Here is a 14,764-nt window from a genome sequence, read left to right as displayed (position 1 = left end):
GCCTACTAATCGGCCTAGTCTTCACACAGAGGTTAATTGATTGATTTATTTTGTCAACATTCTGTCAACATTCTTCTGAGTCGTTGTCTTGTATCTGAAGCTGACATAGGACCAACTCTTGTCTACAATCTGGCACACCAGGCACAACTGCTCACAGATCTCTTCTGTGCTCTGCCACTGGCTTTTGTTTAGCATTGAAGGGCTATGGAGTGAGGCTGGTGCCACGGCACGCCCTTACAGGAAGTACTCCAGTGGGTGAATTTTGTCTTCAGAAGAGCTTTGCTCCACCTCCCCTTACATGGTATGCTGTGCTAAAAATGTGCTCTTTCCTAATCAAGAAAAGGGATGCTCCCTGAAAGATCTGAGGATAGTCAATGGCACAGAAAAAATTAGAATTTTTATCATCTTTCTCCTGGGAGGCAATAAGGAAAAGGATTGAGGAGCTATCACTTTCAAAACTCATTTTTCTGTAGGATGCCTGAGTTCTGATTTGATTGCTGGTAATATGATTGTAGTGCTGATGTCCTAGGCAGACAGTCTGACCAGTTGAAAGTCCAGTGGAAGATCCTTGACCTAAAATCTCATGATACTCTAGAACATTTTGTTAAATGTGCTGAAGAGCCTTGGGTGGGGTTTTTTTAATTCCTGAATTCCTGATCTTTTTCAGCTTCATTTTAAGCTCATGCACAGGCAAGGCGTATTATAGAAGTGCTGACAGAACTTGATTCATACTGTTGTACCTTAGTGTACAAAGCTATCTTGTTTCTCAATTCTGCTTTAGGAAGCTTTTCTGAAAGCTGTTTTGGAAATGCAGGTTTATCCAGTTACCCGCCTTTGACATAAGTCATTCTTTCACACAGCCAGTTCTGGCTTTGGGTTTTTTTCCTTTATTCAAAGTTAGTTGCCTCATCGCCTGCATGCTGGCTAAATGCACTGGTGAAAATTAAAGTACTGAATTTTGGCTTGTGTGCTAAGACACCACTAATCACACCTAACACATCTGAGCTGTTTCTAAAGACAGAGATGTCATGTCAGTGGAGTTTGCCCTAGTTTATAGTGCAGGAGCGGCAGTGTGGTGGAAACCAAACTGATGAACCTTCTAGCCTGTCACTTCTTAATTATAGCAGTGCTTTCCTTGAGGAATATACATCCCATCTTGGACATGTGGTCCATACAAATTCTAGATAATGCCACTTTCACTTTTGGTGTGCATTTCCTTTCACTAGAAAAATGAAAACATGTTTACTTCACTCTCATTCTCTGCAGCAATGGAAGAAAAAGGAGGTTTTGTTTTGTTGGGTTTTTCTATACACAAACAACCTTTACTAGCCACCTAACTATGGTAGTGATGTGTTTAGTTGCAATCTGAACTGCAAAATAAGAGCTAAGGAAAAAAGCAGATGGCAGTTGCCTTCTGTAAGCCAGAAAAGGACAGCAACAGCCAGCTGCTGAGTGAGGTATTGGCAATAAAACCAGGCTGCAGACCAAGTAGTTTGTGCTTGTTGTGCCTGGGTTATCACTGTTTTGATGTTCTTACACTTCCAATTTGGTTTTTTTTCTGAATTACACTGTTGATCTATTTCTGTGCTAGTATTTTTCTCTACCACGTTATTGTCAGTTTTAGGAAACACAGTTGTCATAGTTTGTGTCCAGGGAGTTTCTGTGACCCTCACCATCCCTGTGAGTTAGGTAGAGTTATGCTGCTGTGACCATACCTCACATGCTCAGTGTCACTGGAGGCTGCCTGCAGCACAGCCTGGCTTTTCACTTCAATATGTTCATCGTAAATCTTTGTAGTCAGTAACTGATGCAAGGCAAAGCAGTACTGTGCAGACTGGGGTGCTCACACACAGCACAGAAATGCTTTGTGGATGCCTCTTGTTTTGGTTAGACTTTTTTTACAATTCCTTTCAGATTTCCCATGTTTGTGGTATCTGCATGATGAGCAATGTTCCAGGATTGAAATATTTAAGGTGATAGTATGATGGTTTGATCTTCCTTTCCTGAGAAGTGAAGACAGCATCTCCATGATAATTGTGTTGCAGTTCTGAAAAGGCCCCTGACCCCAAGGTTTGCAGAGGTGATTTCTGCTCGTTTTTAGCTCTGCAAACAGACCCTGCTCTTGCCTGACTGTAAACAGTTCAGTGTGTTTTGCTGCTACTAGCAGTTTCCTTCAAGGGAACTCTTAACTAATCTCCATGAAGATTTAGCTTACTCTTTGAGAAAGTGCTGCTGTTTAGTCTTTTTTTATACTCCAGGCTTGGATTGTGGACTTTTCTTAAACTTGTCCTAGGATTTGTTTTCAAAAATATCTAGATAATTGCCAGTAGCAAGTTCTTATCCCTAAAATCTAGTCCCAGATAGTTAAACTGAGATTTATTTGTTTGGTTGGTTTTTTTGTTTTGTTTTGTTTTTGGGTTTTTTTTCATTGTTTTTTTTTTTTCCTCTACATCAATGCACAAAGGTTTGCTGATATCAAAGTCTACCAGGCAGTTTTCAGTAGAGTTCTTGGGCAGGGGTACTTTTAAGATGTTATTGGCCTCTTCTGTGTTCCTGGCTTTTTTTTGTGGGGGGGGTGTGGGGGGTGTGGTTGGTTTTGTTTTATTTTTTAACTAGGGGAAACAGCAATATGGGTTTGTAAACCTGACCTGATGAGTTCCTGGGAGCTTTCAGAAGGAAGAGGGTCAGTGTTAGGGAGAGAGGTTATGCTCCCTCTTCCATTCACTTTTGTATGCCCCTTTCATGGCTCCAAGGAGTGATTTAACCCACTTCATCCAGTGAGTCACATAAGCAGACCTCTGCTCTTGAAATTATATAAGCTAACATAGCTTTAGAAGGAAACAAGGTAGGGAGCAACTTCATGAGAAGATTCTCTTCTGCATTTTTGGTGTTGATAACATGTTTTATGCTTAAAGTAAGCCAAGATATTTCTTAAAACATAGTGGATTGGTAGAGTTACTGCATGCTTATAAATGGGATGTTCTGTAAGTAACTTCTGTTCTGAAGTAAACAGAATCCAATACCCTTAAGAAGAGTAAGATTTTGAATTTTTCTCTGTGGTTATAAAACCTGTTGTAATGTGTGTCTGAGGAGAGGAGGAGGCATTGGCTTACTTTTGAAGGACTTTTGCCATCCTTATTCTTAGCAAATTCTCTTCACAGAATATCCAACCTGACCTCACTTTGGTGGACTGAGGTAGTGGAAGTACACCAAGCTAGGAGGCTGGGAGTGAGCGAGAATTACACAAGTCAAGAAAATCACAGAATGGTTTGGGTTGGAAGGAACTTTAAAGCTCATTTAGTTCTGACCCCCCTGCTGTGGGCAGAGACACCATCCATTAGAGCAGGTTGCTCAGAGGCCCATCCAATCTGGTCTTAAGCTCTTCCAGGGATGGGATCTACAGCTTCCATGGGCAACCTGTTGTAGTGCCTCCCCACCCTCACAGTGGGCAATTCCTTTCTAGCATCTAAACCTACCCTGCTTCAGTTTGAAGTCAATTCCCCCTTGTCCTCTCACTGCATATCCTCGCGAAAGTTTTTTCTCCAGATGGCATAACAATATATTTATAAAAACTGAGGCATGCTCTTCACTTGAGGAAAGCTTGTTTTCAGTTTTAAAGCTGCTGCCTTCTGAGAGTGGTTATTGGAAAATAACCAGTTATTGATTAACAGTCCCTCTGAGAGCTGTGCTGCAACGACTGCCTTTTCACATGGAGAGTCTTGTGACTTACAGAAAAAATATAATGTATAGTAGCATTTACAGGAACAGTATCTGTTTCCCTCTCTGGGGAGAGGGAACTTGTTTTTGCAGAACATCCTGACAATAGTGATTATAATGAGAGCTTTCCCATCTGATTCAAATACTGTGTAGGGATTATTGAATATTACTCTGCGGAAAAACAGTCAGCTGAAGAGGTTCTAATTACTTACTGGCTGAGCAACAGTGCACCTCTTTTCCATTCTCTGCACAAGATTTTCTCCCTTTCTTTTTATCAGAATTTCCTTTTGCTTAAGTGTTCTTTAAGTAAAAACATCATTTATTGCATCCTCCAGATGGACTGAATATGAAGCATAACATACATGTGTTTGTGAGGGACATATCACAAATACTTTTTTAACAACGTGTTTTGCTTGTAAATTTTTGAGAAGATTTTGCTACTTGTAGATATTAAAAGATGTGAAATCACTGTGTGTATGTGCTTAAACCTCTGCTCTCTATTGCACTCTTGGATCTTTAAATGGGAAAATCCAATGAGATCTGGCTTTTCTGTTATATAACACACTGTTGTGCAATTATAAATGCTAAAGCCACATTCCAGAAACCTTTATTTTGTGCTGCTCTGCAAAGCAGTGCAATGTTGGATTATGTTTTATGCTTTGCTTTTTAAAGGGAGAAAAATAAAATGAGGAAAATCGGGAGTCTGCTGGTGCCCTGCATGCCTTTAAGATTAATTGGGACTTTGTACTGAAAGAGAAGCTAATTTGTGTTGAATACAACTGGCTGCTGAGTAAGTGGAGCGTTGAGGCTTATGTTAATTGGCAGTTGTGCCTTTTCTGCTGTTTCCTGGTGCTGTACTCGGTGACCTGGTTGGGCCGGGCTGGCATGGCTTGTATCTGGTCAGAGCTGCTCACACACTGCTGCCTGCAGAGTGGGGCTGCTTTAATGGACACTTGCATGGCACGATGGCCATGGTGCTCTGAGCTCTGCCCGTCACGTGCCAGTAGAGCCAAGAGCTCTGCGTGCTGAGGTGCTGGTGGCCAAGCAGATGGAAATGGAGATTGCCTGCCAGGCTAGTTTGCTGGCCCTGCTGCCACTGCATTGGATTGCCTATTCGTGGACTTGAGATGTAGATATGTACGACAGTTGTTATAATCTTCCATGCAGTTTGAGTATCTTTTGGTAAATTTTGCAGATACAGAGCTGCCTGGTCAGCCTGGGAAATAACAAATTTTTAAGTATTCCCATTCCCTGTCCCGCCTGGGTAAGACATTTTAACATATTATAGTGTGGTTTGTGATTTTGGTGAAGCTTATTGGCTAAACTTTTTTCATCAGTGGTGTTTGTATTTCTGCTGTCTGTGGGTACCTTTTGGAGAATATTTTCATGTCAGAACTTTCCAAGCAAGGATTTCTGCTGACTGCTGTGGCAAAGTACGGAGCAGTGCTGTGGTTATGTGCTTAGTGCTTTTGACATGAAGAAAATCCTTTGTCCTTGCATCAGCCCTTAAGCAAGCAGGGTACTACCCTTCGTCTACATACTGTGACATAGGTGTTTGTGAGGCATCATTGACAACTCTTCCAATACTTGAAATAGATTATTTGAGAAAGAACAATAGTTAATATTGCTAAGCCATTCTTTTACCCCCAGGTAAACAAAGCAGGAACACTTACCTATGGAGGAAATGGGGTATGGTTTGCTTTATGTTTTTTTTTTGAAAATTCTTAAACAAATACAGACATAGGCAGATTATTTATGCCTATGGAAGAGTGTGGGAAGAAGTTACACTATTGATTGTGTCACAGGCTTTGGCAAAATGAAACACAAAGCTTGCAGACAGCGATTCTAGATCCCGTTCTTGCTCTATTGTGTGAAGTACTTTCCTTGTAAGAGAGTGGGGGCAAGAGCTCAGCTAGGCTATTACCTGCTGTCGTTAATTCTACAAATAGATGGACACTAAATTTTGTAGTCATCTGTCACAACAGGAAGGGTATCCCATGGTATCAATTGAAGTCCACCTAGTAAAGGACTTAGGTACTTCTGTTTATGAGCACTAAAAAGCTAGACGTGATGTGTGCTCCTTTCCCATGGTTTTTAAAACCTTTTCCAAAGGTCTTTTAATAAATTCTCTGAATAGGAGTTGAAAAAAAAACAAGGCTTATTGACCTTGAAGTATTTAAAATATTGCTTGGGTTAGTTGCAACTGAATGGTTTTCTCTTTTCAGAGCTGCAAATGTTTTGCACAACTGTAATTCTGCTCTATGTAGTTGAACTCATGAGTAGTGCAGAGCTCAGTTTGTCCTAAGAAGAGCTATGTGCGGGGAATTTTAAAGATGTCTGGCAAGAAGATACATGCTTAGACTTGTGCAACACCATTAAAAAGGCTGGGCCAACTTTGTCCCTGTTGTCATTCTTCTGAAGCAAAGTAAATTGAAAAAGTAGCAAATCTGACCACGCTTAAAACACTTATATTCTTCTTTTGTTAATGGACTGAAAGCACTTATTGCCCTGTCTGGATCTCTCTGGGTTTATTGAACTGAACTGCATTATGCAAGTAAACAATTAGTGGTCTAATTCTTGCTTGAAAAAAATAACCATGCAATATCCATTTCAAAGAATGAGAATGCTCCCAAGGACAAGTATAGTGCCTCAAGTTGCCTTGAAGAAATTGGTGCAAGTTTCTCATCAGCCTTTGAATTCCAGATCTGTTTATCTTCTGAATTATTGGTGGGCCTGTACATCCTGCTGTCACATGATATCTCAAAATAGTAGAACTATAAAAAGGTTGATAATTTTGCAGTGAAGTAGTTGCTTTTTAAAGCTTTTTTTTCTGGCAAGTGGGGAATTATTAGGCTATTAGGCAACTGGGAGAAAGCAAGTTTGGAGCAAGGGAGTTATAAAATGAATGGTCTGAATCATCCCTCTCCTCTGTCAGGGCTGAGGCGTTCTGGCAGAACTGCAGGCAGTGCTGCTCCAGCACAGCCTGGTATTACTTGTGAAACAAAGAGCTTCAGTCCTGAAATACCCAGCCTGCTACTCATCAGAGAACAGGGCTCCATAGGATTTGATGGGAAGATAGGTCAAGAGTGTCTGGCACAAGGAAGAGAGGCATTATAAAGAAGAGTTACTTCTGCTTTAATTTTATCTTTTGTTCCTGAAATCTTGCTTTTTCACACTTCCTGTTGTTTTATTGCAATGTTTACTTACCTGGGCTTCCCAGAAGTCTGCATTGTCTGTTTACTTGGAATAGGAGCTATTTGTGTGCCAGTAGCTCCTCTGACTCGTGCTTCAGAGCTTCCCAGAGATCAAAGCTGCATTTACAAGAATGGGAGAGAAGCTATGCTGGACTGAGTCCAGATTCCTTGGGTTTATTCTCATGCTATTGGCAGTAAATGTCTAGATTGTTTTGTAGCCATACCATCAATTTGCTGCAGTGCTTATGCTGGGGGGACCTGGCACTGAATTCGACTTTGCTGCGTTTATTTTATTGCAAACAATGCATCATGAGTCAGAAAGAGAGGTGTTAAAATGATGGCTTGTGGATGTCATCCAGGATATATAAAGTCAGCATTTTCAAACACAAAAGCTACAGAAGTGACTGTACTGATAGTTAGCCTGTCCTCAGGGAGGCTATCGCAAAAAAGTAAAGTGGTCCACTCAATTCTTTGATATTGTGGTCTCTGAAGTCTGCATAATTTAATAGTGAACCTGTCCCAAAAGTTATTGGCTATTTGGAGACTTGGGAGGCTTTTTCAGTTTGTTGTTTTGGTTGGATTTCTGTTGTTGTTGATTAGTTTTGGTTTGTTTGGGGGATTTTTGTTTTGGTTTTGTTTTTTCTTTGTTTGGGTTGTGGTTTGGGTTTTTTTTTTTTTTTTTTGGTTTTTTTTTTTTTTTTTGGTTCCAAGTACTTTAACATTATCTAACAAGGCTGCTGCCTTAAGACTAGGATTTGGCTGCAGCTTATGAACTGCCTCAAATAACACTTTGGGGAGTAATGAGGCTGCCTACTCTGCCACTGAATCAAATACTTAACTGCTGCATGGTTGTTCAGGCTCTAGTCACTGTTCAGTAATTGCTGTGTTTGATAGTGTGACTCTGTCTTTTAAAGCTGTTCACCAAATTCCTTGGTCCAGAGCAGTTTCTTCAAGGACTTGCTAAGCATACAGCTAAACTAAATGCAGAAGAGACTGTTTTTTCTGCAGAAGTTTGTCTGCTAAGAGAAAAGGACATAGCTGGGAGGGAAGGTGCACCTTCACATCAGGCAGGACACAATTCCTGGCAGTTCTCACAGAAAAGATGTGTAGGTGTGTAGTCACATCTGGATAGAGACGTGCTTATTAAAAAAGTGATGGACAGTGTTTCTGAAGGGTACATGCTTCCCATGGATGCTGTACAGTAGTTAATGTATAACACTCTGGCACTACACTGAAGCATTTGGGAAAAGGTGGTGCACTTCCTAAGGAAAGTAGCCTATCCTGGAGCTGTTTGTTGAAGTTCCTATGTCTTTCCAGTAATAACATCCTAGTGAAACTGACTTTAGCTGCTTTAGCCTGCATTTCTAGGAGCTCCATAATGATGGTAATAAACAGAAATATTTTTCTTTCTTTAATGCTATGTAGCTGCAAATTATGGCACATCAAGACTCTGGATTCTACGTCTCTCTTTTTATTAAGGAAGCCTACATGCACTGCTGCTTAATGCTGACTTCTTGTGACTGAAACTTGCCTATTTTTGCTCAAGAGTGGAAGCCATGACTCTTGACAGCCTCCTACTGAAGAGTGTATTAGACATCATTGCTTAGGTACTTAAATGTGTGATATAACTATTAAGTTCTCTCCTCTTCTAAAACACTGTACAAGGGAAGCAAATCTCACCCTCAAGTAAATTCCCTCATAACCATACTATTTATCAAAATAGCTCATCAAAAAAACCAAATCTGTGGATATAGGTCTAACTGAAGTCCAAATGTGTACAGTGACATAAACTACATTTAGAAAAACTTGAAATCAAATTGTCATCCTAAGACTCACACAAAATAGTTGGAGAAAGTATTTTTTTCTGAAACTGTGTGATCAAATGTGCAATAATGGGTTAATAATAAAAAAATGTTCTGTGTGTTTGATCACATTGTTGGGCAGGAAAAGGACTTTTTTCAGCATCTAATGACTTGTCCCAGGCTACCTGGATCACCTGCAAGTCTTATTCCTGGCAAGCGGCTCATGAGGACTCCAAGAGAGGTGTGTTTCTCTCCCCTTCTCTCCAATGGGTATTGCAGAACACTCGTGGTATCTGTCAGCTGCCAGCCATGTTCCCCCCTGTCCAGCCATACTTTGCCTTGCACAGGTTGTTTTCAGGACAGCCATGGAAGAGACTGAATTTTCAAAAGGGATCTTTACATTGTTGTTCTTGTGTGCCAATGCACTCAGCTGTTTTCAGCTAATGCTCTTTGGGGTTTGGGGAGTGTTTTCAACGTGAGATCTGCTCTCAGTACCAATGCTTCTGTTTAATTGTTCTTTTTGATGTTTATATACTGGCCTGCTCTTGAGTTTGGGGGCATTGCCCTTCTGTGTGCAGTTGGAAGGACAGAGCTCACACAGTGGGTCAGGAGCAAAGTCAACAGAACAGTGAAGGACACCTGACTTCTGCTCTATTCTTATGCCACAGTGACTATTGACTTCTGCAGGGAAAAAAAAAGGTTGAAAGGTTGTGCTATTTACTGCTGGTGGGGGGGGGGGGGGGGCACATAGGGGGGTAGGAAGTGACTGCTTCTTTAGATTTTCAGAAGCTTTTTCTGTTAATGTGCTAAAATAATTTTGTGAGGACATTGAATCTACAGTGAAAGCATGTCTTGCCAGGAGACTGTTCAGCCCCATAACTGTGATAGTTTCCTGTCTACCAGGAAGCAAGTAGTTAAAATATCCACTCTTTGGTTTAACATGTAAATAATAGGAAAAGGAAATGGAATACATCTATACATGTATGATAAATAACTGATAGGCTAATTTATTTTGGAGACATTTATAGACCCAAAGGAAGAGCAATGGGTGGTTCACAGACAATTTAAGAAGGCCCACATGGAGAGTCACTCAGTCAGTGGGGCTGGGCATGTGTGGAGATGCCTCTTGCCTTTCTACTGCTGGTCTGCCTCCTAAAGGTAAAGCCTTGCCTGCCAGTGTAAGGCAATCCTCTGCTAATCTGGGGAAATCCATTTTGTCTCAGTCAGTTGATATAGGCAATGATCTCTTCATTCAGACTGAGCTTTCTTCCTCAGAGGTAACTTGGAGGATGGCATTAGAAAGACAGAACACTGCTCTCTCCACTGCGGAGATTAGCTCTGGTCACTCTCAGTATTTGACTGAGAAACACACACTTGTCAGTGCATCCAAAATCTGTTGAAATGAAATGGCTGAAGTTTATGAAATGACTCTCTGATGACACTTGTGCTAAAGTAATGACTTACTTGAATGAAGTTCTTCATGCATCCCTGGAGGGCTCTTACCCTGCTGGCCTGATTTCTTTCTTGTTGGAATGCATCATTCTTGAGCCTGGCTGAAGTGATCTCAACTCTTATGCATCCTTCTTACCGGGCCTGTTCCTATGGGATTCTTCATAGAAGATCCCTGAAGAGCCTAAAGTCACCTCTCCTGATGTCCATGGTTATAATCTTACTTGCTGCTCTGCTTCCTCCTCACCTGATAATGAACTCCACAACCTCATGGTTGCTGCAGCCAAGGCTGCTCCCAGCCTTTTACATCTCCAAGAAGGCCTTCCCCATTTGGTAGCATGAGGTCAAGCAGCACACCATTCCTTGTGGGGTCCTCTACCACCTGTGACAGGAAGTTGTCACCAATGCTTTCTAGCAGCCTGCTCTAGTGTCAGACTCTTGTTCGCTGTGTTGCTTCAGCAGGTGTCAGGATGGTTAAATGCCCCCACAAGAACCAGTGCCTGTGACTTTGAGGCTGCTTTGAGCTGCTGGTCCAAGGGCTTATCTGCTTCCTTCTACTGATCAGATGGCCTGCAGCAAACACCCACAACAGTGTCTCTTACTGGTCTGTCCCTTTTTCCTGACCCTTATATCATCATCCATCCCTAGACAGAGTGTGGGTACATGCTATGTGTTGCCTCATATAGAGGGCATCTCCACCACTGCATCTTCCTGGTCTGTTTCTCCTAAACAGTGCATGGCCCTGCATGACAACATTCCAGGAATCCCATCCCAAGGGAGCTATCCCATCACATCTCCATAACTGCAATGAGGTCAAAGCCCTGTGACTGCACACAGATCTCCAGTTCCTCCTTTTTGTCTCCCATATGAGTGCCCTGGATACAAGCACCTTACAGAACTGTTTGATTGTGCCAATATCCCCGTGAGGATGCAGAGGGATGCCCCATAATCCTGTGTTGTGGTTACATCTTTGGCTGCTTGTGCTGATTTGAAGTATTCTCTCTTTCACCTCCTTTTCCTATTAGTGTGGTTGCTATAGTTCTCCCCTTCCCACACCCAATCTCTGTTGAGCCTATGTCCCCAGCTCCCTTCCAGTCTAGTTTAAAGCTCTCTCAATGAACCCTGCTAACAGCCTGCTTGGTGCCAGCAGCCCAGGTGCAATAGAAACTCATCTAAACACTTAGCACCCTGATCTTTACTTGTTTAGCTCCTTCAGCTTATAGTATTTTACATGATCTAGGAAAAAAAACTGGTAAATTTTCCTATTCCTTTCAGAAGAGGAGTAGGAAGAAATCCTGTTTTAAAAACAATTCAGAAACTGATTAGGAGAAACATCTACCAGAGCACAGGACACTGCTCTTGTAAAGTCAACTCTCTCTATATTCTTCTCTTAAAACAAAAAAAACCACCTTTTTCTTTTAGCTGGCTTTTTCATAGAAAGCCTGTACCCAGGGTTTTAATACATTCTTTTTCTGTAATGTTTTGTGTATATTTACATGTGTTCTGACTCTGATTTCTCAGCTTTCTGCCTTTTAAGTCTCCCTTTTAAACTGAGCTAAAATAACATCTATTAAAAATTAGCTTCAAGGATGGAAATTCATCTTCCTCTCTTTTTTCAGCCCTGGCCTGTTATGAACCTTAGTGCCTAAGTTTTCCTTGCATGAGTGCTGCTCAGTCTTTATGGCCTAAATGTATCTAGGACATTCTGCAGCTACTCCAGCACACTCTGTGGCTATTTTTGGCAATGTAGCTTTTGTCTGGCAGTGGTAGAGAGGGTTGGCATATGCTCACTGCTGTGCATGTGACTTGATTTAAAGGTGAATGATGTGGTTTTGTTTATGAATATGTATTTATCAGAATTTTAAAAACCCCTACTCTGTATAATGTAGAAACACGTACAAATTTAATATGCTTGACTGCATGAGTTTTTATTCTCCTTTTTTGTGTAATTGTATGCTCAGTGAACTGTGCATTAGAAAGTGAATTGGCAAGTTAATTTACCCTACATGCCAGTGATAGAATAGCTTTTACCTCCTCAGGCCATGTGATCTGAACTGTGTGTGAATGTATCCGAATACACAAACGCTCCTTTTAGAACCATTGCTGGGAAGGGTGCTGTTAGTTTAACCTGTTCTCTCCCTAGGTTTTTAATTCTGGTTTGCAGTCACTATCAGTGGAGTGTTTTTGGACATGCTCTGAGTGAACCGGGTTCTGGATTTGTTTGTGTGCTTTCCATACTTCATGTGCTGTACCTCAAGGGGACCTCCTGCAGAGCAAGTCACCTGCTCATCATCTGAACAAAAGTAATAAAATTAATGATAATGAATCTTTACTATTCCTAATCTAAGGTATTTAATATTTACATTCTATTTTGAGTTTGCAACTCAAGCTACGTCATGTTTAGCCATCTACTTCCTTATTATTCCACGAAACCATCAGGCTCAGTTTCATGGGAGCAGCTCTAGAGCTTTAGTTACAATTCAATGACAGGGTAGCCAGTCCCCCTGCAAAATTTGGTTTCAGACTTGTTCAGTTGTAGGACAGAAGGAGAATATTTGCATCTGAACCAATAATTTGAATAAATGAATGATAAAAGAGCAGAGAATAGGAATGTTTTCATCTAATGATATAGATCCAAGTTGTGAGAGGCTAAGTGCTGGTTAGTGCTCCTGGGACTTTCATTGCTGAGGGTATATGAGAAGGCTCTGACAGGAGCACATGCTTAATCCCACTCTCCCAGGCTCCCTGGTTATACCAGCCACATGGCTGCTTTTCACATTGCAGGGCAGGGCTTTGACTGCTGTGTGCCTTTTTAAGCTCCTGTGCATGGGCCAGCACGCAGTGGGTGGGAGAAGCCCTTGTGCCACATGAGTACAGGAGTTAATGTGGCTTAGCAAATGGTTAGTGTAGAACCAGCATGTTTATTAGCTGTCAGTATTGAAATGGGAGGTATAATGATGCCATGGTTTTGTTGGTGAGACAAATCCGATTTTAATTGTTTTGTATCAAAATGTATAATAAGGGAATGCAGGGGAGAACTATTTTTGATCATATTACTTAGATATGTGCTATTTCTTAGTGGGAAGTTAAACATGGCATAGAGTAGGTGGCCCTAGAGCCCGGGTATTTCTTAAAATCTGGATTAAATATGCTTTTTTTTTTTTTTTTGATGATGAGGGAAGTTGTATAGTAGTTGCTATTATTTTGCTACTGTTTTGCCATATTGAGCAAAGTGTTGACATTAATGACTGCATTACTTATCAAGCCAATAGAAACACATAACGAATTACTGATGTCCAAGAAATGTTAAAATGCCAAATAATATATTTAATACTAAAATCTTGGAAATGCCTAAGTAAACAATCTGCTTGTGTACGCATGCAGAAATTCTTTAAAATCAAGGCCCCATCTCAATTCAGTTTTTGCTCTTGAAATGCTTGTTGGATTTTTAGTATTGCTGTAACTGATCTTTGCATTAAGCTGTTTGAAAAGGGAGGTGAGGATGTGTTTTAAACAATTGAAGGGCTGTTCAAGGCAAACATGGAGGTTCCACTGTGTGACTTCTCCATTTTATTTGGGAGCAGGTTGGAGCTGGCTGACCAAGGCCTCCTTCCCAGGCAGTGTGTTTTGAAATAGGAAGTGGGGCAGTGTGGTAGACAGCTGCCAGCACCAATAACCGGTGGCTTGAGCTGCTTAACAGAGGCTAAGCCCAAATCTATTGACGCAGAGGACAGGGAAGTGCTCCGCAGACTTCTCCCCCCTCCCTGTCCTTGAATATAATCTCATGATGCTGTGGATGTGACAAACTCCATTTTGATCAGATGTTGGGCCAGAAATGGTGAGAGTGGGTCAGTTTTGACCTCGAAAGGATACCTTGATGGCATGTGTTCTCCATGCTTTCTGAACCCATGCCTTTTTCTTCCGTGACACCTCCTCCTTTCTACTTCAGGTTTGCAAAATTGCCAGCCTGAATTTTTTAAATGTAGGCTGGGAGATGGAAGCCATGCATACAGGGTGATATGGATCATGCTGTGGATGCACAGTAGACCTCTGCAGTGCAAATGAGTGTTCAGTACTGAATAGAATGGATGAAATAGGTAAGCACCTTGCTCTTTGTGTTTCCAGAAAAAGACCTTTTAAATGTCTTTACTATTAAAATTTGTAAATGGAAAACATTATTTTTATTTCTGGGATGCATGTAGTAGTTTTCTTTGGTACTTTCACTTTACAATTAACTGTAAAGAGTCTTACATGATGGAGGGGGTTGCAGAAGAGCAATCTGCTAATACACTGTTATTCTGATTTTCTTGTTTTCAAGAAACATTATGAAAGTGAAGGTTTTATTTTTCTGCAGTATCTGTGGTTAAGATCTAAGTAATTAATTACTAATTATTTTCTAAAACACCAGATTACTTATTAAAGTTGACTTCTTTGTTGTAAGTAGCCATGATCTTGATATATGGTGCAGTTACCTATTTGTTCACAACATCATTCAGTCCAGTTAGTTTTAACTTCAAATCTGCAGAACAGGAAGGGGCTTGTTTGTCTGTAATGAAGTCTTTTACATAAGCTAGGGCTTGCAGTTGCTAAAACAGCTGCAGT

General features: G+C 41.0%; 1 protein-coding gene across 5 annotated transcripts in view; it reads left to right on the top strand.

The window, feature by feature from the left end:
- MAP7 (microtubule associated protein 7) overlaps positions 1-14,764 on the top strand; it is a 110,216-nt gene that overhangs the window by 19,324 nt on the left and 76,128 nt on the right. Inside the window, exon 1 of one of the 5 annotated variants that reach the window (XM_059841796.1) lies at positions 14,232-14,259. The exons of the other annotated variants lie outside the window; for them this stretch is intronic. Within the exon in view, the coding sequence (XP_059697779.1) occupies positions 14,247-14,259 (13 nt within the window). The 5' untranslated portion in view covers positions 14,232-14,246. Of the gene's footprint in view, positions 1-14,231; positions 14,260-14,764 lie in introns of those variants that run through there. 5 annotated transcript variants of the gene reach the window in all.

The sequence above is a fragment of the Haemorhous mexicanus genome, chromosome 3 (genome assembly GCF_027477595.1).
Source record: "Haemorhous mexicanus isolate bHaeMex1 chromosome 3, bHaeMex1.pri, whole genome shotgun sequence".
Lineage (NCBI taxonomy): Eukaryota > Metazoa > Chordata > Aves > Passeriformes > Fringillidae > Haemorhous > Haemorhous mexicanus.
This window is presented reverse-complemented; position numbering and strand designations above follow the sequence as displayed.